Source organism: Tenrec ecaudatus, chromosome 11, assembly GCF_050624435.1.
Source record: "Tenrec ecaudatus isolate mTenEca1 chromosome 11, mTenEca1.hap1, whole genome shotgun sequence".
Taxonomy (NCBI): Eukaryota; Metazoa; Chordata; class Mammalia; order Afrosoricida; family Tenrecidae; genus Tenrec; species Tenrec ecaudatus.
Window position 1 is genome coordinate 3,425,387 of NC_134540.1, and position 23,193 is coordinate 3,448,579.

General features: G+C 56.2%; 1 protein-coding gene across 2 annotated transcripts; it reads left to right on the top strand.

Moving 5' to 3' along the window:
* Window positions 1–3,241: 3,241 nt before the first annotated feature.
* HSPH1 (heat shock protein family H (Hsp110) member 1) lies at window positions 3,242–22,897 on the top strand. Of its 2 annotated transcripts, XM_075562774.1 has the most exons (18): window positions 3,243–3,642; window positions 6,242–6,299; window positions 7,277–7,417; window positions 8,476–8,598; window positions 9,345–9,444; window positions 10,504–10,637; window positions 11,288–11,532; window positions 11,925–12,153; window positions 13,370–13,476; window positions 14,305–14,438; window positions 14,666–14,874; window positions 16,127–16,258; window positions 18,296–18,433; window positions 19,264–19,389; window positions 20,498–20,605; window positions 21,198–21,317; window positions 21,417–21,578; window positions 22,097–22,897. In XM_075562774.1, exons 1-18 carry the CDS (start codon window positions 3,536–3,538, stop codon window positions 22,301–22,303), a joined length of 2,580 nt encoding a protein of 859 aa, XP_075418889.1. In that variant the 5' UTR covers window positions 3,243–3,535; the 3' UTR covers window positions 22,304–22,897. The 2 variants fall into 2 exon arrangements, with proteins under 2 accessions (XP_075418890.1, XP_075418889.1); XM_075562775.1 differs by lacking the exon at window positions 16,127–16,258 and having other exon boundaries at window positions 3,242–3,642.
* The last annotated feature ends 296 nt before the right edge of the window (window positions 22,898–23,193 follow it).

Sequence of the window (23,193 nt, forward strand, 5' to 3'; positions counted from 1 at the left end):
CTTTCTTCTGAGGCGCCTCTGGGGTGACTCGAGCAGCTTCTGTCAGCCGTGTGTGTGTGCTCTTGGGCACATGTTGGTCAGTGGTTCGAAACCACCGGCTGCTCACTCCTTGGAGAAAGATGAAGCTGTCTGCTCCCATCAAAGACTGACCCCCCCCCCCAAGAAACCCTGTACCACAGGAGGCTCACTGCTCCTGCAATGCACCATCTCATCGACCCCAACACATGGCGACTGCGTAAGGTTTCCGCGACTCTAAAGCAGCGGTTCTCAACCTGTGGGCCGTGATCCCTGTGGGGGTCAAACGACCCTTCCACAGGCGTCGTCAGAGTCATCACAGTAGCAAAAGGACAGTGATGAAGTAGCAACGGAAATAATGCTATGCTTGGGGGTGGGGTCACCACATGAGGAGCTGTAGGAAAGGGTGGAGGTGCTCTACACACAGCTCAGTGTCCTTGAGTCGGTGGCAACCCATAGGACAAGGTTTCCCCGAACTGTCCCTCTTTACGGTTGTAGAAAGCCTCGTCTTTCTCCCTGGGGGAGGCCGGTGCTTTGAACTGTTGATCCTGTGGGTGGCAGCCTAGGTGTAACCCACTGTGCCCCCCGAGCTCTTCAGAACCCCTAAGGGTCAGCACAAGTAGAAATGTGAACGTGGGTGCTGGAGAAGAATATTGAAAGCAAGCCAGGTGGCCCACAGAGGAAGCTCAGCCCAAAGCTGCTTAGGGGCGAGCACGGCACGATTCCACCTCCCCTCCTTTGGACATGTTGTCAGGCGGGATAGGTCCTGGAGGAGGCCCTCACACTTGGCAAAGAGGAGGAACCTCGGCGAGATGCACGGACGGACACAGTGGCTACAACTACGGCTCCTAGAGGACGCTGCCGGATGGAGCCGGTTTCATCCTGTTGCTGTAACAACGGGAAGGCCTTGGAAGGGACTGCTTACTATAGTAGGCCTGGTGGTGCTGGGTGGGAGGCACTGCCCACCGTGAGGTCGGGGGTTCAAACCAGCTGAGGCGGCCTCCTCCTGTCGAGATGGATTTCGGAAACTTTCCACAAGGGTCGTTTTGAGTCGGAGTGGACTCAATTGAAGGCAGCTGCTTTGGCGTGGTTTCTGATGTTCATCACGCGGATCATCCAGTTATGCTTGTCTGCTTGTTTATTAATGAGTCCCATGGGACTCATTTTAAAAACAGGCTTACGGAGAATTTTGGACTCTGTGTTAGCAACACTGTGAGAAATTGTCTGTTTGAAAGGAATGCAGGTGACAAGGACTTCAATCCCATCCTGAACCTGAGCGGTTCCACCCTGCTTGCCTGCTCCTCTAAGAAGTTAATCGGTTAACTCGTAGGCGAGTAGTCAATCAAACGAGACGGCACCTGCATCAGTGGTTTCTCAGCGGCATGACGGGGGAGGCTGGGGGCAAATGGGGAGCCAGTCACCATGAATACAAGGAAGAAATGTTCTCAGATTGACTGTGGTCATGATTGTACAACTCTTCTTGAGTCAACTATTGAGTTGTATGATCTGTGGGCAGTGTGCCTGTCATAAAAATTTTAATAAGCAGGAAAGTACCACACCTAAGCAGCCCTGGTAGCACAGTGGGCTAAAGGTTCAGAGCCACCACCTACTCCGCAGGATAAAGATAAGGCTGTCAGCTCCAATAAAGATGGCCCATCTTGGAAAACCTATCTACAGGGTCGCTGGCAGTTGGAATTGACCCAATGGCAGAGTTTGAGGTTATTTTCCTTCGGGGTGGTGGTGAGGGGAGCAGAGAGCCGGACTTTTCCCCTGTGGAGCATCTGGGAGAGTTTTTTAAAAAATTTTTATTAGCAAGCAAACTCTTTTATCACTGTGTAGTCAAGACTCCTTCTAGAATCTATTTAACCAAAACCCCAGTCATTGGTTTGATTCCCACTCGCAGTCACCCTACATGGGTTTTCTGAGGCAGTCGATCTTTATGGAAGCAGCCAGCCACATCTTCCTACCATTGAGGGGCTGTTGGTCTTGAACCACCGACGTTGCAGTTTGCAGACCAATGCTCAGCAGCCTGTGTCAAGGGCCCACCACAGAATCTAGTTAGAGCTGGCATCTTTTATTTACTTGGCTTTTTACTGAAAATAAGTAGAAACTCCCCTCTCCCAGGAGGGGGAAAAAAACACAAAGCTGTTTCAGATAAAAAACAAGTAGAAAAATCACTGAATAATTTATGGCCAGAAGTGAGTCAGTCTGGGGCTACAATGCTCCCAGAAAGCAAACTCGCTGCCCCAGGCTGCAGCCATCCATCTAGCTGCTCTCAGCAAGCCTCCTACAGCGGACTAGAATGGTCCCGGGGTCTCCGACGCTGCAGACCTGTAGGTGGACATCTTTCTCCGGCGGAGCGGCTGGTGGGTTCGAACTGCGAACCTTAATGGGTAGCAGCAGCTCAGCGCCTAACCCACGGCGCCACCAGGGCCTCTTAGGGCTAGACTAAGGTTCTCTCTTGGCAGGGGTCCCACCAGACGGACCCAACTCAGGCAGAGAGCGATACTAGGGCACCCTCTGGAAACCAAACAAAACAGGGGTCATTTAGCCAACAAAGGAAGGTCGTGGGGCGTGATGCAAACCAAAACCCTTCCCACGAACGCGGGGCTTAGGAGCATTCCTCCCGCCGCGCCGTCACGTGCCCGTTGGGTGGGGGGGGCACCTAGCTATGGAAAGAAGCGAAGATCCAAGCAGCAGCACAGGCGCCAGAGAACACGCACACCGCATCGGACCGAGCCCGGCCTCCAGGGCGAGTCCGCGAGACAAAGCCGTGCCCCAGCGTGCACCGCGGCCGGAACTACACATCCCAGAATGCCGCGCGCGCAGCCTCCCGGCGGGACTACGGTTCCCGATACGCTCTGCGGCGTCTGCTCGGCCTGGCCGGTGCCCGGAATCTCGGGATCCTGCCGAGGTAGGATCTGTCTGTGGCCCCTCAGCCGCCCTGTCGGCCCCGTCCGTTAATACATGATGGGTATGGCGAGTGTTCTAGGGGCTCCTTCCTGTCTTTTCGTGAGGACAGCCAAGCGCCTCCAGCGAGGGCGGGCGGCGCCGGAGGTGGATCCCCGAGGCTTGCGTCAGCTACTGGCGCCGGAGCGGCTCCCTGCTGCCATAGCAACGGCGGCGGGCCTCCGGGGCGCCTGCCTCCCATTGGCTGGAATCTTTCGAGAAGGCTCGCGAAGAAGGAAGCGGAAGTGGCACGTGTAGGGGCCGGCGGAGGCGCCGGTGAGTAAATGCCGCAGATTCTGGAAAGTTCCCACCAGTGCGGCACATAAGACGGAGGCTGAGGGACCGCCCTTTCTGGGCCGGGAGCGAGCGGCGGGCAGCAGCACGGAGAAGGCAGCTCCGAGGACTCGCGGACGCCCGGCGCTACCGTCTCCTCCAGTCCCAGCGGCCTGCGCGCTGACCGCCCGGAAGCCCCCGGTCCCTGACAGGCCGCCTGTCCATCGGCGAGTGCGCGCCGGACCCACGGGACCGCGCATCCGGGGAGGAGAGGCCACCGGAGGGACCACGACCGGCCATGTCGGTGGTGGGGCTGGACGTGGGCTCGCAGAGCTGCTACATCGCGGTGGCCCGCGCCGGGGGCATCGAGACCATCGCCAACGAGTTCAGCGACCGCTGCACCCCGTAAGTGGAGCCTTGGGGGCCCGGGAATGGGTCGGGGTGCTGGGGTTCAGTGATGGGGTGTACCGGGATCCAGGGGCTTGGATCTAGGGGATCGGGGCCCTGAGGTTTAGAGATTGGGGACCTAGGGAATTTTGCTGCTGTCCCGGGATCCGGGTCGTGCCGTCCAGGGAGTGAGCATTTAAGGGATTGGAATCTAGGGGGTTGGGGTACTGGGGTTAGGGAATTGATGTGTAGAGGAATGCTGCCCAGGGGTCGGGGGCTGGGAGATTGGGGTTTAAGGAATTGGTACTGGGGTCCAGAGATTGGGAACCTGGCGGTCTGCGTCGGTCAGACATGATGTTTCCCCACGCTTCTCTGTCCGCCTCCGGAGTCTTGGCACAGCAGAGGCTGGGCAGCTCAGCCTTTGATACAGCATCGTTAATCTTTAAATGGGAGTCTAGAACCTTCCATCTGCGCTGTGCCCTACCAGCCAAGCCAGCCAGACTGCACCGCCCCCCCCCCTCCAGCAGGAGTTCCCCCTCTGAGGTTTTTTTTTTTGTGCTCGTTCATGCCAGGAGAATTAATCCTAAATCGGGGCATTATTATTATTTTGCTTTGTATTTGTGAATTGGTTTGTTTTTCAATTTATTGTCAATTTATTCAAAAGATAATTTTGCACTCAGTAATTAAGGAGAACCCTTCATGGGGCTCAGTAAAGGAGAGAGAACTGGTACTGCACACCGTGTGTTTCCCTGGGCTGCGGCAGCATGGGTGCAGGCCAGAGACCCCATTTTAAAAGCAACTTTGGGGTTATTTTCCAAAGAGCATGTGCACAAGTCTAGTGTCCAGGCACTGGCGCATTTGCTTGCTGCTTAGGGGAAATTGTAGCTTTTTTTTTTCTTCTTCTTTTTTTTTTTCTCTCAAATTGCTCAGAGCTCCTGGTGAAAGGGGTGAATGGAGCTGGCCGAGGAAATGTAAAGGAAATGGCTCACGTCTGCACATGGCTGAGCATTTAGGAAGTGTAGAGGCTGGGGAACATCAGCACCCTTTTGTTAATGGGAGTAGTGTGTGTGTGGGGGGGGAGACCTCTAATAATTAACACCAGCCACCTAGTGGGATACCACAGACGGCCTCCTCTTTTTCCTGCACAGCAGCTCCGCCCCAGTGCCACCAGGGCTCCCTAACTGGTCAGGACTCTGTAATCAGAGCATAGGGAGGCTGAGGTGCAGCTTACATCTATCTTTGTTCTCTGATCCGATGGCGGGGGAGTGGCACGGGAGTTCCCCACTCTCCTGAGCTCTGGTGACACAGTGACTGAAGCGACCCGCTGCTCTGGTAGAAAGATGAGACAGTCTGCTTCCTTCTCTGAGTTGGTTTGTGTGTTGGCTGTCTGTTGTTCCCAGTCACACACTTGTAAAAGTGGGTGTGTGATTCAAAGGCCAGCATTAATGCCTGCTCAGTAAAATTAGAAGAATTTGGTTTCCCCTCAGAAACAGGCATGAGTTTTCAGGGTCCCACACTGTGCATGGAAGGCACCTTAGTAAATGTCCGGCTCTGCCTGCACTGGAGGTCTGCCAGCACTCACTCAGCTAATGGAGGGCTAAAGTAGGGCTCTGTAGAGAAGGTCCAGACTTGATCCCAGTGTCCAAATGTCACAGGTCTTCACCTGATCCTGCCAGCTGCTCCGAGGGGGTGATGAGACTCCTGCTCTGGTAAAGGTGGAAACCCACGAGGGCAGTTCTGCTCCCGCCCATAGGGCGACTGGCTGTGCCGACTGGTGGGATTTGGTCTCCTGTGTGTGAACTGCCCTGACCTTAGTTAGCCTCATAATTAGCCTCATCCAATAGAGACTTCAAAGAGGAAGCTGTGGTGTTCCAGAGGCTGGGCCGAATTAATGTGAAGGCTGGCCCTCAGGAAGTAGCTGGTGGGGGTATTGGGACAGGGACATGTCTGAAGTGGCCTCTGTGCATGTACAGAGTGGCTTGCCTAGAGGTGGTGGTGCCCCAGCCTGTTGTTGCTGCTGTTCATCTTGTGTTTGGGGTCAAGTGACTAAGGCCCTGGATCTGTGCAAAGCACTCTGGGGGCAGGGAAAAGGAGGAAGACCCTCAGTGAGCTGCATCGACACTGTGGTTCAAACATCAGGCTGATCGGGAGGATGGCGTGTGTTTTGTTGTGTTGTACACGGAGTTGCTATGGGTCAGAAAGGACTCATCAGCACTTCACCTTCCTCTTGTAGAATGGCTGGTGGGTTGGCACCACGGACCCTGACCTGTGGCTTACGAACCTGGCACTTTAACCATGGTGCCACCAGGACCTTGTCATTTGAGATTTGGGAGATTACACTGGTCCTTGAGGTGTTGAGAAGTGTCCCCCTGAAACTTGGCCTACTCTTGTGGGGTGCTGCTGTCTTGGCCAGATTCTCAGAACGGTAGTTCACGTTGGGGAGACAGTAAAGTACCCCCCATTTCTGACAACACATTGAATTCCACAGTTATCATCTATCCCCCTCTCCCCCCAGCCCACTAGATAGACCATTCATAATAGCTCTTTCACTTCCATATGGGTTGAAAACTTGTATTCTGGTGCATTTCAGTACTTTCGAAATGTGCGTTTCCTGCAGGTCCGTCATATCCTTTGGATCGAAAAACCGTACAATTGGTGTGGCTGCCAAAAATCAGGTATGTTCGTTTTCCGGACTTTCAGGAGCTGAAGCTCAGAACGCAGACTCTGCAGACGCGTGTGTCTTTCCACTTGGGAAAGGGAATGCGCATGCACGCGTAAACTGCCCTCCAAAGTGCCCATGGTGCTGTGGGTTAGCTGCTGCACAATCGGCAGTTCAAACCCATCCCCTGTTCCAGAGGAGGACAGTGAGACTGTCTGCGTCTGTGACTATCGGCAGTGTCACTGTGAGTCAGAACCGACTCAGTTGGCAGTAGGTTTCTGCCCTGTTCTTAATTTTCTCATCTGCTGCCGTCACCTTGAGCAACTGCTGCATGAGAGAGCTGAGCCTGGCAGAAGTGGTGCCACCTGTACCTGGGGCAATCTGAGCTTAATTTCTCACCTCCTGCCTCCTTCACACCCGTGGATTGGCAGTGCCGAGTCCCCTATAGGCTCTTTAACAAATGTCCCTCCCTCTCTTCGCTCCCGAAATGGACTGTCTGGCATTCCCTGTTACTGGAAGCAGGAGTCGAGGCTTTTCCCATTGTTCTTAGAGAACATGCACTCCCGGCCACTGGGCAGGCCAGGCCGTTGGGCACTAGAAATGCCCTCTGGGAGAAGTGGCCTTTGCCTGCCCGGCTTTCTTACCTGTTTGTCCATATGCAAGTGCAGACATGTTGGGTGACTGGGAAAGAGGCAGGTGGCATGGAGCCAGGCAGTAGGGCGTCTCCAGAGACTTGGTGTGATTTCACGCTGTTGGAATTCTTCGTCCAGCAGCTTTGGGGGCCTTTGTGACCCCCCTGCCTCCTGTCAACTCTCACGGCTTTTCTTCTGACATTTTTTGTATGGCGGGAGAAGGTAAAAATGAAACCCGGTCATTGCTCTGGGGAAACGGTCCCTGGGGTGCTCAGGGTTAGCTGAGGGGAATGCGGAGCATCTGTCTGAAACGCCAGGTGGAGATGGAGATGAGACAGTCAATGTTCTCCTTCTTTTGCAGCAAATCACGCATGCCAGCAACACAGTTTACCATTTCAAGAGGTTCCATGGCCGGGCCTTCAGCGACCCCTTTGTGCAGAGGGAGAAGGCTAACCTCACCTACGAACTGGTGCCCATGACAAATGGCAGCGCTGGAATCAAGGTGATGTGACCGAGTGACTGGCCTTGGGCTGTGGAGATGGACAGACACCCTGGAGCGCTGAGGGCAGTTCCCTCTGGGAACCGGGCAGTGTGCTCAGCTTGGGTAGACAGCTTACCGGAGAGCCGAAGTGACTCTTCCACAGAGAAGGTGGTGCCTTTTTACACAGTGCACGCTCACCTCCCAAACCCAGAGTTGGTGGTTCGTAACCACCCAGCAGCACCACGTGCACGTCTGTGACGACAGCGGGCAGCCCAGAACATTTGAGGCGCTCTTGCGTGAGTCGAATCGGCGCAGCACAGATGCGTCTGGCTGTGCTCTTATTTGGCTTCCATAGGAAAAGCCGCTACCTCACCCTCTTGAATTGGCCACAGTGGTCTTTTGTTCGTAGCCACCTTTGCTGTGGTTGCTTTTGAAAAGGTGCTAGTTTGGAGGTGTCTGTTCAGATGGCCTTGGAGGCACCTGTCTCTTGTGACGCGCTTTGTGCCTCCTCCAGCCCTTTGACTAGCATCCAAACCGGGCATACTTGGCAGTGGGGTTGTTGGGGGGTGGTTTTACGATGAACTTGTGTCAACCCAGAGGCAGAGGCAAGGGCTCAGTTGCATGATCTGGCGAGCTGGGGTGTCTTCCAGCCAGAGCCCTTGATTCACGCCAGCCGGCAGCCTGCCCCCAGGGCTGTGAGCCCAGGAGAGCCTCCTCCCCGGCCCATGTCCTCGGGGAGTGGAAATGTACCACCTGCTGTGGGCGGGCAAGCTGCCCAGCCTCTCACTCCTCCTTGCCCAGGTTGAGGGGAAAGTGGTTTACTTTCTTCCTTCCTCTGAACCAGCTCTTCCCAAAGTGGGCAGGGCTGCCCCCAGGTGACCGTGGGGACGATGAGGGCAACACTTGGTCCTGGGTGATGGGCCCAGTACAAACACTTTTCTTTGGGGTCATGTGGGCGGGGGGCTGGGTCGCTTTTTCTCTGAAAAGGGTCCAGAAGGCCCAGTACTGTGCCCTGCTGCCTGGACCTGAGCAGCAGCCTGCAGCCAGCAATCTGACCTTCTGTGCCCTGCGTGCCATAGGCGATGTACCTGGATGAAGAACATCTGTTCAGCGTGGAGCAGATAACAGCCATGCTGCTGACCAAGTTAAAGGAAACCGCTGAGAACAACCTGAAGAAACCAGTCACCGACTGCGTCATTTCCGTAAGTAGGAGCTTGCACCGGCTCTCCGTAGCCCACGCACCTTGTTGTCTCAACAGGCTGTTAGGCTGGTGCGCAAACTCCGGGCAGCAAAGCTGAAGGGCAGTCACATGCCAGGGTTAGCTCTGTCCCGTCTTGACCTTCCTGTAGTCACGTTGCACCTGACCACATGACAGTCATACAGGCGACCTATGGGAGCTGAGGGGGCTTCCTTTGCCCCGCGCTGGAAAGGTTTCTGCCTCTGACAGCCCCGTGCAGTCAGGCCGGTTTCCGCGGTTTACATGCTATGACTTGAAGGTTTTACTGTGTAATGTGGAAAATGGGAAGAAAAGATGTTGCTGTCTCTTCACAAGCCTTTTGAAAGCCCCTATATTCAGTTTTATGTACGGACAGAGCCCCAAAACATGCAAAAGGGGGTAGAAATGTCAGGGTGGTTGGGGCATGGTTTGCTTAAATGTTTCCTATGAAATTGAAGACGCTCTAGATGAGTCTTGTGAGCCTCCTTGGTAAATTTTAACTGCAGGTTAAATTTGCTTTGGGTGAAGGTGACTTTGGGATGCTGTCATTAACTGGGACACTCTGGTCAGGCATCTTTTCTGTTTCTACAAGTTTGAGGGATTCAGGCCAAAGGCCTGTGTTGTGTGATCTGGCAAGCACCGCAGCTACCGCTGGGTTGTTGGGGGTAAGTCAGCAGTGGTGGGGAGGGATGGGGTCAGTGAAAGTGTCCCTGCCCCTCTGCTGGCCTGCAGGTCCCCTCCTTCTTCACGGACGCGGAGAGACGGTCGGTGCTGGATGCAGCGCACATTGTCGGCTTGAACTGCCTGCGGCTTATGAACGACATGACTGCAGGTAAGGGCACCCACCGTGCCAACGTGTCCCACGTCAGGAGGAAGCAGAAGCCCTTGAGCGAGAGATTCACCACTCGGCCTTCATCAGAGATGCTTCTGTGGAGGTTTTCATTCCTTTGAGTTAGGAGGCTGGATTTCGCTGTGTCCCTTCTTGGTAGCATTGTGCTTCTAGTCAGCGAACACGGTTTCTGATCTTGGAACCCATGGGCAGTTCAGCTCTGGCCTGTGGGGTCATGGAGTCAGAGTTTGCGCGGTCATGGAGTCAGAGTTTGCGCGATGGCAGTGGAGATCTGCCGGCTGGGCCAGCGCTTCCCTGAGCGCTGCACCACCAGGGCTCCTTGGTAATACAAAGGCAGAACCCGCGCTGTCCAGTTGATTCCGACGACACCTCGCAGCCCTCTGTGAGCTCTCTGAGGCTGTACGTCTTCACTGGAGCAGACAGCCTCCTCTCCCACAGAGCTGCTCGTGGGTTTGAACTGCTGCCCTTGCCCTTGGCAGCCCAGCACTTATCCAGCAGCGCCACCAGAGCTGCCTTTGTGAGGATTAGACACATGTAAGAAACGGATTACAATCTCGTCCATTCACATAAGGAAGCAACTTTGTTGTATTTCCCCCAGCATTGTTTGAGGAGAGTAGACTTGGGGCAAACTAAAACTACGCATTGGGAAGGGTCAGGTGCCCTGGTGGGGCTGTGGGTTAGGGTCAGGGTCAAACCCACCACCCACCACCACCCACTCCAAGGGAGAAAGCGGAGGCTGTCTGCTCCTGCAAAGATTCTTTGAGACGGTCAGACATTTGCCGCAAACCAACCACAGGGGTGGGCATGGGAGCTGGTGTGGTCGTGTCGTTGGCTGAGCGTCTCATAGCAGTTTGTGGTTAGACATAAGCATCACTTAGCAGCCTTATATCACCCATCGATTTCCCCCCCTACCACCACCACCAAGCAGGCACTTTGCCCTTCACGTCTTGGCTGGGCACCATCTGTGGAAGTGGAGAAGAGGCCCTTGGGCGTTCAGAGCGCCTGTGAGCAGATAGGTGACGGACCCTCTCTCTGCCGCAGTTGCTCTGAACTACGGGATCTATAAGCCGGACCTTCCAGGCGAGGAGGAGAATCCCCGAGTGGTGGTCTTTGTTGACATGGGACACTCGGCATTTCAAGTGTCGGCCTGCGCCTTTAACAAGGGGAGGCTGAAGGTGAGTGCCCTTCCCGAGGGTGCACAGTGCTCCAGAAGCAGCCCTGGAGGCTCGGCGGGAGAAAGACAAGGCTAGGCTGTCTGCTCCCATAAAGTTGACCGCCTCGAAGCTGGGGGTGGGGCAACTCAGTTGCTATGAGTCATAATTGACTGGAAGGTGGTTGGTTTAACCCACCTCCTGTGGGTGTGTGTGTGTGTGTGTGTGTGTCATGGCTTTTCCTGTTAACGCCCAGCCTCTGGGCTGTGCTCGTTCTTGGCAGTGAAGATTTCTAAGCCGCCCCCAGGGGGAAGAACAACAGAAACCATGTGGGAAGGGAGACCGCGGTCAGTGTGAGATATGAAAATTTAGAATTCATCAAGGGGTCCCGAAGGTGGGGGGAGTGGGGGAAGAGGAGCTGATACCAATGACTCCATAGAAAGTAAATGTCTAGAAAAGTGATGGTAACATGTACAGATATGCTTGATAAAACGGATGTGTCGGCCAATAAAATCTTAATAAATTTAAAAAGGAAAAAAAGACTTCTAAGCCCTTAGAAATGACTGGGCAGCCACGGGAGGGCAGGAGCCTGTGGGGCTGATGAACTAGACGTCTGAGGCTGGGCTTGCGCTCTGCATCAGCAGTCACAGACTGCCTTGTTTCAATGCCGCTAGGTCCTGGGAACTGCCTTCGATCCCTTCCTGGGCGGGAAAAACTTCGACGAGAAGCTGGTGGAGCACTTCTGCGCAGAATTTAAGGCCAAGTACAAGCTGGACGCCAAGTCCACCCCCCGTGCCCTCCTGCGCCTGCACCAGGAGTGCGAGAAGCTCAAGAAGCTGATGAGCTCCATCAGCACGGACCTCCCGCTCCACATCGAGTGCTTCCTGCAGGACCGAGATGTGTCCGGGCGGATGAGCAGGTGCGTCGCCGGCCCAGGGCCCCGTGGAGGGAGGGGACGAGCCTGACACAGTGTAGTCTTCCTAGACTATGGGTAAGCAGCGGGGTGCTCCCCTGAACCCACCAGCGGTTCTGAGGGGGCGGATCTGTCACGTCACAGTCGGAGTTGTCGCGACCCCGGCTGCTGCCCCTGGCAATTGAGTAGCCATTGCACAGTGGTTGGGTTGGAGGGAAAAGCCGACTCAGCTGTTCACGGCAGATCATGGCAGTAGCTGGTGTGTGTCCTTCTGGGGTTGGAGCCAGACACCCTGGATCGGAGAAACCTTTTGATTTTAAGAGACAGCAGAAGGTTGTGGGTGCCCGCAACGGGCTTTCCAGGCTCTCCCTAGAGCGTCCCCCTCGCTCGCCCTGCAGGGCACAGTTTGAAGAGCTGTGTGCTGACCTGCTGCAGAGGCTGGACAAGCCCTTGCGCGAGCTGATGGCAGAGACCAAGCTGACAGCAGCCGACGTGAGCGCCGTGGAGATCGTGGGGGGCACCACCCGCATCCCGGCCGTGAAGGACGCCATCGCCAAGTTCTTCGGGAAGGACGTGAGCACCACACTCAACGCCGATGAAGCCGTGGCTCGAGGGTGTGCCCTCCAGGTACTGCCTGTGGCCTCTCACTTAACCAGAGACCAGCATGAAAATGGACTCGGGCGTCACTGCCCAGCTCCTGGGCATCCTGGCCCTGCCAGGGTGACTTAGGCACATGTGACCACCACAGCCAGTGGCCACTTCGCCTGGTACCTCCTTGCCAGGCGGGAAGCTGCTGGCGCACAGTAGTTACTGATTGGATTGTAATGTGCTGGTCAGAAACGCAGTGTTGGCTTGGGAGATGGTCACTGAGGGAGGGGTGACGGCTGGTCAAATGGCACTGAGGCCATACGTAACCTACGACCACTGCGCAGAACTACCGTGAGCCGTAGTTTGCTTTTGGATTTGGGATCAAGTAGGTCACTCCTTTTAAAGGGTTTCACGTTGACCTACTTGAATCCCAATCTAGTTATCAGTTTCTTGGCTTTAAGCCAGGGCTTTTCCAGACAGAAGTGGGCGTGTTTGCTTGTCATCAGGATGTGTGCTTCCGTGAGCCCTCACCTGCTTAGCCCTCGTGGTCTCCGGGCTTTCGGTTTTCACTTCCTGTGGAGCACAAGCCTTTCTGATTTCAGAGCACGTCGGAAGGTTGACGATTCCTAATCTGCCTCACAAACAAGCTAACGTGGGCTCCTTTGGGGCTTGGGGTGGGCGCAGGACTGGGCAGCGCTTCCATGGGCAACATGGGGCTTGCTGGGACTTGGAGCCCAGCCAGCCTGTGCCCCTGCAGTACGTGGACATCAGGGTGCTGACCCTTCGCTGTTGCCCAGCAGGGCTATCCAAAGTTCACGGGAAAAAGCCATTTTCTTCCCATTATGTTTTCCCATGAACGTGTTGAAGGCCTTAGTTCTGTGTGTTCAGAAGAGAGAGAGGTGGTCACTGACATGCCCATGGACAGGGTGTTGCTGGAAGGGATGCCCACGCGGAACTTGCTGTTGCCTGAGCCTGTGTCCTGGGCGTCCGCGAGCACCGGTGGCCCAGTGGGCTGTTAGCTGGGGACCTGTGGGGCCCCGGGTTCTGGAGTTGCTCTGTCAGAATCAACTCGAAGGCCACGGGTGGTTTTCCTCCCCAAGATTCATTTCTCCCTCTTGCTAGTGACCACCGCAGTGTAGTGCTGGTGGTGAGTTTTTTGTGCTTGGTTTGAATGCAAATTTTGGAGATTTGTGCTTAAATGTGGGTGACGTCTGTGGCCCGAGCTTACCTTCTGCCCACTGTTTGTCCCTTCCAGTGTGCTATCCTCTCCCCGGCTTTCAAGGTTCGAGAATTTTCTGTCACCGATGCCGTCCCCTTTCCCATATCCCTCGTCTGGAACCACGATTCGGAAGACACTGAAGGGTGGGTATGCAGCCAGACGGCGCTCAGAGGCCTTTCCTTTTTCTCAGTGCACACATGCAGGATGCACGCACACGTCTGTTTCAAGCAGCTGAGGGCGATGGCTCTAACTGGGACCTCTGACAGTCGTCCCCTCTCTCCAGTGCCCTAGGGAGAGTGCAGGGCGAAGTCACAGAGGGTGTTTGTCTCTGCCTGTCGGGCACAGCCACCCTTGTCTGGTGAAGCACCGTGGACAGACCGTGCTTTCTCTGTGCAGCCATCTGTAGGCTTCAACGCCTGTTTTCAGTTGTCCCTGCCAGCCTCGGGACGGTCCTCTGGGCAGGGTCAGTTTGACGATTAGATCTCCAGCCATGAGGCTTAAGTGCTGGGCTGCTACCTGCAGCGCAGGCCCTAAAGCTGGTCCTTTGGATAACGCTGTGACCATTTGTTCCCCTAAAAGGATTCCAGTCTTGGAACCCTCCCGGGGTGCGGGTTACACCTGTCCGGTCGGTTTGCTTTGACCAGACTTCCTGCCACAGACTGAGTTTCTCCTAGCAGCCTGACAAGACCAATGTTGCCCTGAGGCTGTGAGCAAGGACAGCCTCCCTTCTGCGGTGGAGCTGCCGGTGGTTTTGAGCTGCTGACCTTGGGGCCAGCAAGCCCATCCGTTACCCACTTGGTCTCCAGGATCCCTACCATGATTAGGGTTCAGTGACCTGCGAACCTCAGCCAGCGCTAGTTTAGCCGCACAGCTGAGCACCTGTGGGGGGCATCTTGGACTAGGAAGGTGGATCACCCCTTTCAGGGCAGGTAAATCGCCGTCCATAACCAGCACCTCTCTCTGTCCCGTAGCATGCATGAAGTGTTCTCCAGAAACCACCCTGCCCCCTTCTCCAAGGTCCTCACCTTCTTAAGGAGCGGGCCCTTCGAGCTAGAAGCCTTCTACTCAGACCCTCAAGGTGTCCCCTACCCAGAAGCCAAGATAGGTAAGGCCTTCGTGCTGTGCTGTGTGCTGCCCTGCTGCACAGACTTCACCCCATGCCCAGCATGCAGACTCCAGTTCCACCCCCTGCAGCCCCTGCTCTTGAGGCTTAGTATGCCCGAGAGATGGAGCCCCAGTAGAGGGCGGGGAATCGGGTAGCAGCCCCTTCCAGTCTCACTCTTGGACTCGTCTTGAAATGGGCTCTTCCTTCCTCCTCCTCCACCCCTCCAGGTCGCTTCTTCATTCAGAACGTGTCCGCACAGAAAGACGGGGAGAAGGCGAAGGTGAAGGTGAAGTTGCGCGTCAACACCCACGGCATCTTCACCGTCTCCACGGCGTCCATGGTGGAGAAGGTCCCTACTGAGGAGGGCGAGACGTCCTCAGGGGAAGTGGACGTGGAGGGGCCCAGCCCCCAGCCCCTGGAGCACCCAGACGGCGATGTAAGTGGGGAGACACCTCTGAGCCAGCTTCCCCCCAGTTGCAGGAGGGAGGTCCGGAGTCGGGGTTTTCTCCCTTAACTTGTGAATGAGGACTTGGGGCCGTGAGGCAATGGGACGTCACCTGAATTGCAGGTGGGACGTTGCCCTAGATCGTCTTTTTCATGCAGAGGGTGTGGATTTGGCAGAGCTGGCTGCGGTCTCCTGTTGGCTTTCATTAACGTGGTGCCACTCGCGTGGGGCCGGGGGAGGAAGGCCTCCCCCACTCCCTTTAAATGACTGAAGGACATGGGAGGAGGGTTTGGATAGAGCCGTTCGGGTTGGTCGTGTCCCACAGAGCGGAGGTGTTGCACAGATGGGCACTCAGCTGCATGTGGGCAGGCGCACACAGCGACATGGCCGGGGGCCCTGTGGGGACCCTGTCAGCCTTCTCGGACCATGTTCTAGTCCAAGTTGAAAACTGTTCCAAGTGCTCAGAGAGCGGGATGGCCAATGCCTCGGTCTTCTTGGCTGGCTGCAGAGAGCTGGTGTCCAGCTGGATGGGGCCTTCCCCTTCTGACTGCCAAGGGCTTGGCGCTTAGAGGACAGCGGGGAAGGTGGGCAGAGTGCCCTTCTTTGGCCTCCTCGGGCTGCTCTGATGGGGAAGGTGGTAGCCGGTTCCCTGGGGCATCCTGGTGGGGAGGGCTGAGAGCACCCGAACAAAATTCCAGAAAAGCTGAGGGTGTGTTTCCAGTTCTGTCTTCACTGGGTTTTACATTGGGATCCTGAACATGTGACGGTGTCTTAGTTTCTTGTCCTGAGCTGTGTGGGGAGCAGGGAGCAGAGCATGTCCCTAGGGAGCTGTATCCCCGCCCAAGACTCAGTCGTTGGTAACGTGACATCACTCCTGGGTGAACTGAGGCTTAGTGATGTTGGAACTGTGTGGTGGCTACTGGTGAAATGAGTAGGTCAGCTTGTTCCTGGGAAGGAGGCCTGGCCAGTAGTGAGCTGTGCTCCAGGGAGACCTGTCTGTCCAATGTGTGCTCAGCACACCAACCACCTGCCTGCGTGTGACCTAACGCTGTTGTTCAAAGACTTTCTTACAGGTGGAGAGTGGTTCGGAAGCCTGCTCCAGTGTGGGTGCTGGCTTGCTCTGACCTGACCCGGTACCCTTTTCTCCAGCAGTAGGACTGAGCGCCCGTCTCTGGCGCCCCCGACTCGGGGACCGAGCCAATCACTGCTTTCTACATCCTTTGTGCCTGGGCTTTCATTTCAGAACAATGTCCAGCCTGAGAGCAGTGACGCTGGGACAGAGCCCCAGGTACAAAGCGATGGCCACCATACCTCCCCGCCTCCCCCTCCACCTGAGCCTCCCTCAGAAGGAAACAAACCCCCCGAGGCCGACAAAGTGAGTGACTCTTCTAGCACGTTCCATTGACAGCATTGCGCCCGGGATCGCTCCTGTCGGAGCCAGTGCCACCTTGCCTTCCATGGTCCTCTGCTGCTCAACCCTGGCCAGGGGGGCGGGGCCCCCGGGGCTGGTACTCAGGGCCCCTGTCTACCTGCTGGCGCTGGGCTGTGAGGCAGAAGTAGCCACCAGACAAGAGTGGCGGTCACCTGACAAGTCTTGGGTGTGTCCCATGGCATGTGGGTGGCTTCCCATCAGGCCTTGCCAACGAGACACATGCTCAGTAGATGTTCAGGGAGGATGGCTCGAGGTCACAGGACACCTGGTGCCCTGCAAGCGCATGACGATGCTGTGTCTGCTAGGGACCTACCCGTACTTTCCTTGGCACGTCGACGGGCTCTTTGCCTTCAGACGCGTTGCAGAATTGTTCACTGGGGGTTGGAGTACCTTTCCCCCAGGTAAACCTGCCTGCCCTCCCGCCTTATAACTGGCCTGGGGCCCTGGAGGTCCCAGTAAGAGCTGTGCATCTCCCGTCGGGGCGGGCGCCGGGGCTGGTGACTTTCCTAGTGGCTGGAGTTGCTGTCCTCTGGGCGCACCCAGTCACACTGTACCACCCAGGCACCGTGTTGGTTGGAGTGCCACACACACTAGTCATGCCCGTCACGTTGTCCAGCCTGTGCTGCTTCAGGCATGGGTGTCCTCTGGGTCATGTGTGTCTTTCGCGTGCGCACGTCCTGCACCGGAACGGGGAGCTGTGAAGGAAGATCTCTGTTGGCGTGACTCAGCTGTCACTGACTGACTGACTATTGACTTATCGGGACCTGCGCTCCAGCTCCCTCTCTTTGTACCCCTGGGCAAGCCGTGCACCCTTTTCCAGCCTCCTGTTGTCTCCTAACAGCCGGGGTTGCTGAGTCAATTGACTCTCAGAGCTCCCAGAGCCCTGAGTAGAACCGCCCACGCGGCCAGGCTGCCTCACTTTCTCCCATGGAGCAGCTAGCTGCTGGCCTCAAACCGCTAGCCTTCAGATTGGCAGCTGAGCACCAGGGGCTCTTTAAATTGATTTTCAGTCCAGCTCTTGGCCATTGAGTAGACTCTCGCCGATAGCAAGCCTGTAGGGCCCCAGAGAACTCCCCGGGGTTCCTGAGCCCGTCAGCCTCATCTCTCAACCAAGGAGCAGATGCTACATTGGAATCACTCGCCTTTGATTAGAAACCAAGTGTGTACAATTGCCCAGCAGTGATCCAGTGCCTGTGGAGTTTGTGTCATAAGAAACAAGGTCTCCCCACTGGACGTCCCTGTAAGTGTGATGCAGGTCATGCCTCAGTTTGCAGCTCAGGCTCAGTTGCCTTCCTGGTCTTCTGTGAGTCGGAACCTCCAGAGAGGGACGTCCATGGGAAGGTGGGAGTCACAGGAGATGTCTTCTCGCACGCACATGCTCCCTGTGTAAGATGTTCGCCACGGAGCACTGGCCTTGGTTGTCTGCTAAGCCGTGTGCCATCTCTCTTCCCTTAGGGATGTTATCTTCGAGGCAGCGGTAGGAATCAGGAGAGGCATGTCCCTGGGCGAGCATCTCCAAGTCCCCAGATGGTTTTAAGGGTACTGAGCAGCGTGGAGCTCCGGCAGGCCTGTGCTGGGGTGGAGGGATGTTGTGTGGGGCAATCCTGGCATCTCCATTGTCTGTCAGAGTCAGTTTGAGGTGACTGGCAGATGCCAGCTTCACCCCTTAAAGGATGTGAGTAACTGGAAGCGACCATCGGTCGGCCTGTGCTCTGGGTTCGGGAAGGAAAGCCCTGGGAGAGAGAGGCCTTGGGTGCAGCCAGGAGAACCTCTCCTCAGTGGAGCAGCAGGGCTCCTGCAGGAGGGGCGGCATGTTCGATGGTCACTGCAGCCCCGGTCAGAATTCAATGATGCTTGGGGGACTTCACCGTGTGAGTCTTACCTAAGTCGTCATAAGCATGTGAGGGCGGTAGTTTCTGCTTTGTTTCCTTCGAGGAATATTTGAGAACCCTCTTGCCTTTTTGTCCTCCCACCCCAAAGGTGAATGAGAAGAAGGCTGACCAGCCTCCAGAGGCCAAAAAGCCCAAAATCAAGGTGATGAATGTGGAGCTGCCTGTGGAGGCCAGCCTGGTGTGGCAGCTGGGGAGAGACCTTCTGAACATGTACATTGAGACAGAGGTGAGTGTGCCGTGGGCAGCCTTGCCTGCCACATGGGGACAGGGGTGTTTCCAGGAGGGAGCAGACTAGGGGGCCTGAATCAGGCCCCTTTCCGGTTTAACTCGAGCAATTTTGGTAGCTGATGTGCGTGCATCTTGATGAAAGAAAGGGCTTTGTGCCTTAGACCATTCTATTTGGGATGAAACCGGTGGCCCAAGTTCTGGTGAAGAAATGGGGCACAACACAGGACGCGTCAGCACACTGCGGGGGAATGGAATTGGCAGAGGGTGGTATTTTCCCCAGGAACTTTGGGGAGCCCCTGTGCGGCTGGCTGTGAAGAAGCATCCTGTGCTGCTGCAGGACCCAGACCTGTGGTGCGCCACCAGGAGTGGGGCAGAGCCAGCATGCGGGAGAATGAGATGTGGTCTCTGTGGACTGAGACGCGGACGTGTTTAGGAACACCTGGCAATGAACTTAGCTCTCTGCCTTGTGGTGGCTGAGTAGTGTGACTGGCCTGGATGGACCTGCAGTTTACCCAGTGGGAGGCAGTGTAGACAACGTGCAGGCCACAAGTCAGATCTAAAGAACAGGCTGATTTTTCTTCCCCTTAGTATGAAGTGGGACAACCATTCATTTTTGGTGTGTTGTCTAAACACATCATCAATGTGTCTGTTAAAATGAAGAGGCACCTCTGTAGGTTCTCTGTGAAGTATTCATTAGCCCCCCTGATGTCTGAAGTGTTGATCAGGGCTGTTGGTGTTCCGGTTTTGCTTGTGTGTGTGATACTGGTTAGCCAACCCTCGAGAGTGAAGAGTTGGAGCCTAGTGGCGTGTCTGTCCGCTTGCCGGCAGGGTAAGATGATCATGCAGGACAAGCTGGAGAAGGAGAGGAGCGATGCCAAGAACGCCGTGGAGGAGTGCGTGTATGAGCTCCGGGACAAGCTGGGCGGGCCCTACGAGAAGTTCCTCTCCGAGCAGGTGCGTTTGGGCTTTGGGCCTGGGCCTTCCCAGGGGCTGCGGACAAGTCCATCTCAGCCTCAGTGGCGGCAATCTGGGGCTTGTTAGGTACAGTCAGACAGGGTAGTACGTGTGGGCGGGGACAATTCTGACAGACATCTTCCAGCCCAGCAGGGACACTCCCACCTGCGAAACGACAGGTTTTAGATGGATCACGTGCTTGACGCTCACTTCACGGGCATTTCTTACACACTCAATCTCTTAGGGACACGTGTTGAATTGACACGGAAACAGAATGTGTTTTCTTTAGAAAACAACATAATTATATACTATTAACTTACAAACAAAATTATGTGATACTATATGTTTACATAAAAGTTAGAATGTTTAACATCATACCAGATGGGAGATTCCGGGTTAGACTTCCCTAAGGGCTTCTCGGGTCCGTCACTCTGACCAGCTCGCTGCATGTTTTGTCCATATGACGCTTCCGTTCCGAGGACTTCGTGACTGTGTTTCTGTGTATCACCGAGGGGAGGCTTTGCTGAATGAGACCTGTGTACGGGTTAGTACTCGTTTACCTTCACGTCACACTGGCAGGTATCTGCAGATAGTTCTGCCACACCGAGAATTTCTAGATGCAAAGGCGTAGAAGAAAATGAATTGGAACATATAAACTCAGCCTGCATGGTAGGATGTAGATCTAAACGGTTTCTGTAATTCCTGCCGAGGAAATCAAAGGCATCAAGCTAGTGTTAGGGGAGGCCTGGGAGACCTCAAGGTGAGCCAAGTGAGGACCGCCCACCTCAAGTGAAGACAGGGCGGCCGACTAGTAGAAACCACTTGGAAAAGACCCCGCCCTCGCTGGTGCAGGAGTACAGAGCAGCTACCTTCCCGCCGTCTAGCCTGAGCCAGGCACCTGCCCAACCGTCAGTCAGCACAACCCCTTCCTCTGCGTGCTCTTCTCTGAGGGCCTATCAGGAAGAGACGGCAGCTAACGCTCGTGCCCTGCCACAGACGAGGTGACCAGGAACCTCCGTGGGGACTGAAGGAACAGCCCCCGGGGCAGGTAGGGGATTGTGCACCCATGTGAAGTGACCGCCCGCCCTTGTCGTACCTGCTGCCCTAGGACCACCAGAGCTTCCTGAGAGTCCTCTCGGAGACGGAGGAGTGGCTGTACGAGGAAGGCGAGGACCAGTGCAGGCAGGCCTACGTGGACAAGTTGGCCGAGCTGATGGTGAGCACTTGTCCCCGGCGTCCTCTGGGGACACTGGCATCGTGGTCCCTCACAGTGCAGAAGGCTGCACGTCCACCTTCAGCGCCCGCCCTGTCTCGGGGTCATCGGTCTTCCCTGGATCTAGAGGTCCCCAGCACTGGCTGGCCTTGACCCTTGCATTGCTCACTCACAAGACGGAAGGTGGGAGTCAGTCGGGGTGGTGACTCCAGGTGCCCCCCTCTCGCTCACGTCGGCTGATGCTTAGAGCTACCACAGCGTGGAGCGAACTTGTAACCACTCACAACGGAGGCCAGCCACACAGTCTTGGTCGTGAAGTTTTGTAAGGCTGACACATTTTGGTGGTGGGGGAGGCAACATGATCCATGAGCCCTCACACTCATGAGCCTGTTTGCACCCCTGTCTGACTCGTGTGACGGAGCACTGCCCTGCAGGCAGGGGTGCGAGGCTGCCCCTTTACGGGAACAGGCTGCCAGGCCTTTCACGGTGCAGCTGACCACCCGCGTGGCACTTAGCCCACCTGCACCCCCAGGCTCCTCACTGCGGACGTTTCATGGGACGGGGACAGCCAGTCAGCTGTCGCGTTGTTTTTTAGAGAATCGGCTCACCAGTGAAACTCCGGTTTCAAGAAGCAGAAGACCGTCCCCGAGCATTTGCGGAGCTGGGGCAGAGGCTGCAGCACTACGCCAAGATCATGGCCGACTTCAGAAACCAGGTCGGTTGGTTGGCTGGAAGCTGGCCTGGCTCTTGGGTGGCACGCCAGGTGGGGCTGTCGCGCCATCCCTTCTGCAGGGTGACCTGTCCTTTCCCTCAGGAGGAGAAGTACAACCACATTGACGAGTCTGAGATGAGCAAGGTGGAGAAGTCGGTGAGCGAGGTGAGGGAGTGGATGAACAACGCCATGAACGCCCAGGCCAGGAGGAGGCCTGACCAGGACCCCGCTGTGCTTGTGCAGGACATCAGAGCAAAAGTCAAGGTGCGTGTCACCGTCTCACGGGGCTTATGACGGAGCCTGCTGTCGCCGTCCCATGAGGTCTCTGTCCAGCGCCTGTCCTGGCCTGCTCTCGGGGTTTGCTGCAGAGGTCTAGCCCATTCGTGGGAAAGTGGTGGTCAGAGCGGGTGAGTAGAAGGGGCTGGGTGGGTGTCTCCTCTGGGAAGGAGGATGCTGGGAAGAAGAGCCCATGTCTGTTGCCCTCTGCAGTGATAGTGAGGTACAGCTTGGGGACAGAAGGACCGTGGGCCTTGGGTGCCAGTGGCTGTGTGCTTGTAGCCAGCTCTGGACGCTGGCTGGTCCTGTCGTCTGGAGGCTCTTGGTGGGGGCGTTGCGGGGGTCGTTCCTCCTTGAGAGGATCCAGTGAGGACGAATGTGGGAACGTAAGTCCCTGTGGTGGCTCCTGAGTAGGCTTTGTGTAGTGGTGAGAAGTGGGTCCTCCGTGGCTGGGACGTGCAAGACGGGTCTTGGAGTCCAATGACGGGTGTTGCATGTCCTCGTAGGAGCTGACCTCCACCTGCGAGCCCGTCGTGACACAGCCCAAGCCAAAAGTCGAATCGCCCAAGCTGGAGCGGACGCCCAACGGCCCACGGGCGGGGACAGAGGACCAGGACGGCCAGGGCAAGGCCACCATGGGCACCGAGGCTCCACAGCAGAACGGTGACTGCCACGCTGCCACCCAGAACCCCCTGCACATGGACCTGGACTAGGCCCCCACAGCGTACAAAAACCATTTCCTTTTTGAAGCGTGATTAGAAATTTTGTGTGTTCTGTGGAAAAAGGGATAAAAGCAACAAACTGTCACATCCTAAAGGGGAAGTTGCCTTGGTAACTCAGATTCCTGTGGAATTGTGCACTCCTACTACGTTCCTCTGCAGTGTCCCCATGTCCGTCAGAGGCGGAAGCCCGCCTTGGTCCCTGGGAAGAGGGAGGCAGGAGGGAGGGGCTGTGTTGGGGCCGGGGAACAGGGTCCCCTGCCAAGGCACTTTCCTGGCCTCTCTTGCTCCATGTGGCATGCAGCATGTGTGTGTGTGGACGTCTGTCTCCACTAGGTTCTACTGACCCCATCAAGGCCTTTCCAAGTGAATCCTCGCCAATTGCTGACGACTTTGCTGTGGTGTTGAGGAAAAAAAAGCAATGAGTAAAAGCAAAAAGCTAGTGAACTGTGTTAGTCGCATGCAGAGCAGAAGCCCGGCCCCGGCCCCACTCGGGGGCACGCGGAGGGCTGTGGGTCCCTGTGACCCTACGTTGTGGAGCTTTCTATGAGCTTTAAAATAAAGTTCATCTCTGATGTCATTTCTAAACCCATGGCTCAGTGACTTCCTTCACGCGGGGCCTCGCCGGCCACCTGCCCCAATCACGCTCCCTGAAGGAGAGCAGCCTTTTCCTGAGGGAGAAGGAACGCACACAGGAGGCTGGCTGGAGAGCCAGCTATAAGCTGTCATTCCAAGCCTGCCGCCAGACCCCTGCCTGGGCTCCGCTCTGACTCCAGGGGCCCTGCAGGGCAGACTAGCACCGCCCTGTGGCTCCACAGGCGGCTGTCCTTGACTGGAGCAGACAGCCTCTCTCCCCCTCAGGGCAGGGCTGTTTGACCCACTGA

Coding starts and splice junctions, on each gene's coding strand:
- HSPH1 (XM_075562774.1), top strand. CDS start 3,536: ATGTCGGTGGTGGGGCTGGACGTGGGCTCGCAGAGCTGCTACATCGCG. Junction 8,599..9,344: donor TCACCGACTGCGTCATTTCC/GTAAGTAGGAGC, acceptor GCTGGCCTGCAG/GTCCCCTCCTTCTTCACGGA. Junction 14,439..14,665: donor CTACCCAGAAGCCAAGATAG/GTAAGGCCTTCG, acceptor CCACCCCTCCAG/GTCGCTTCTTCATTCAGAAC.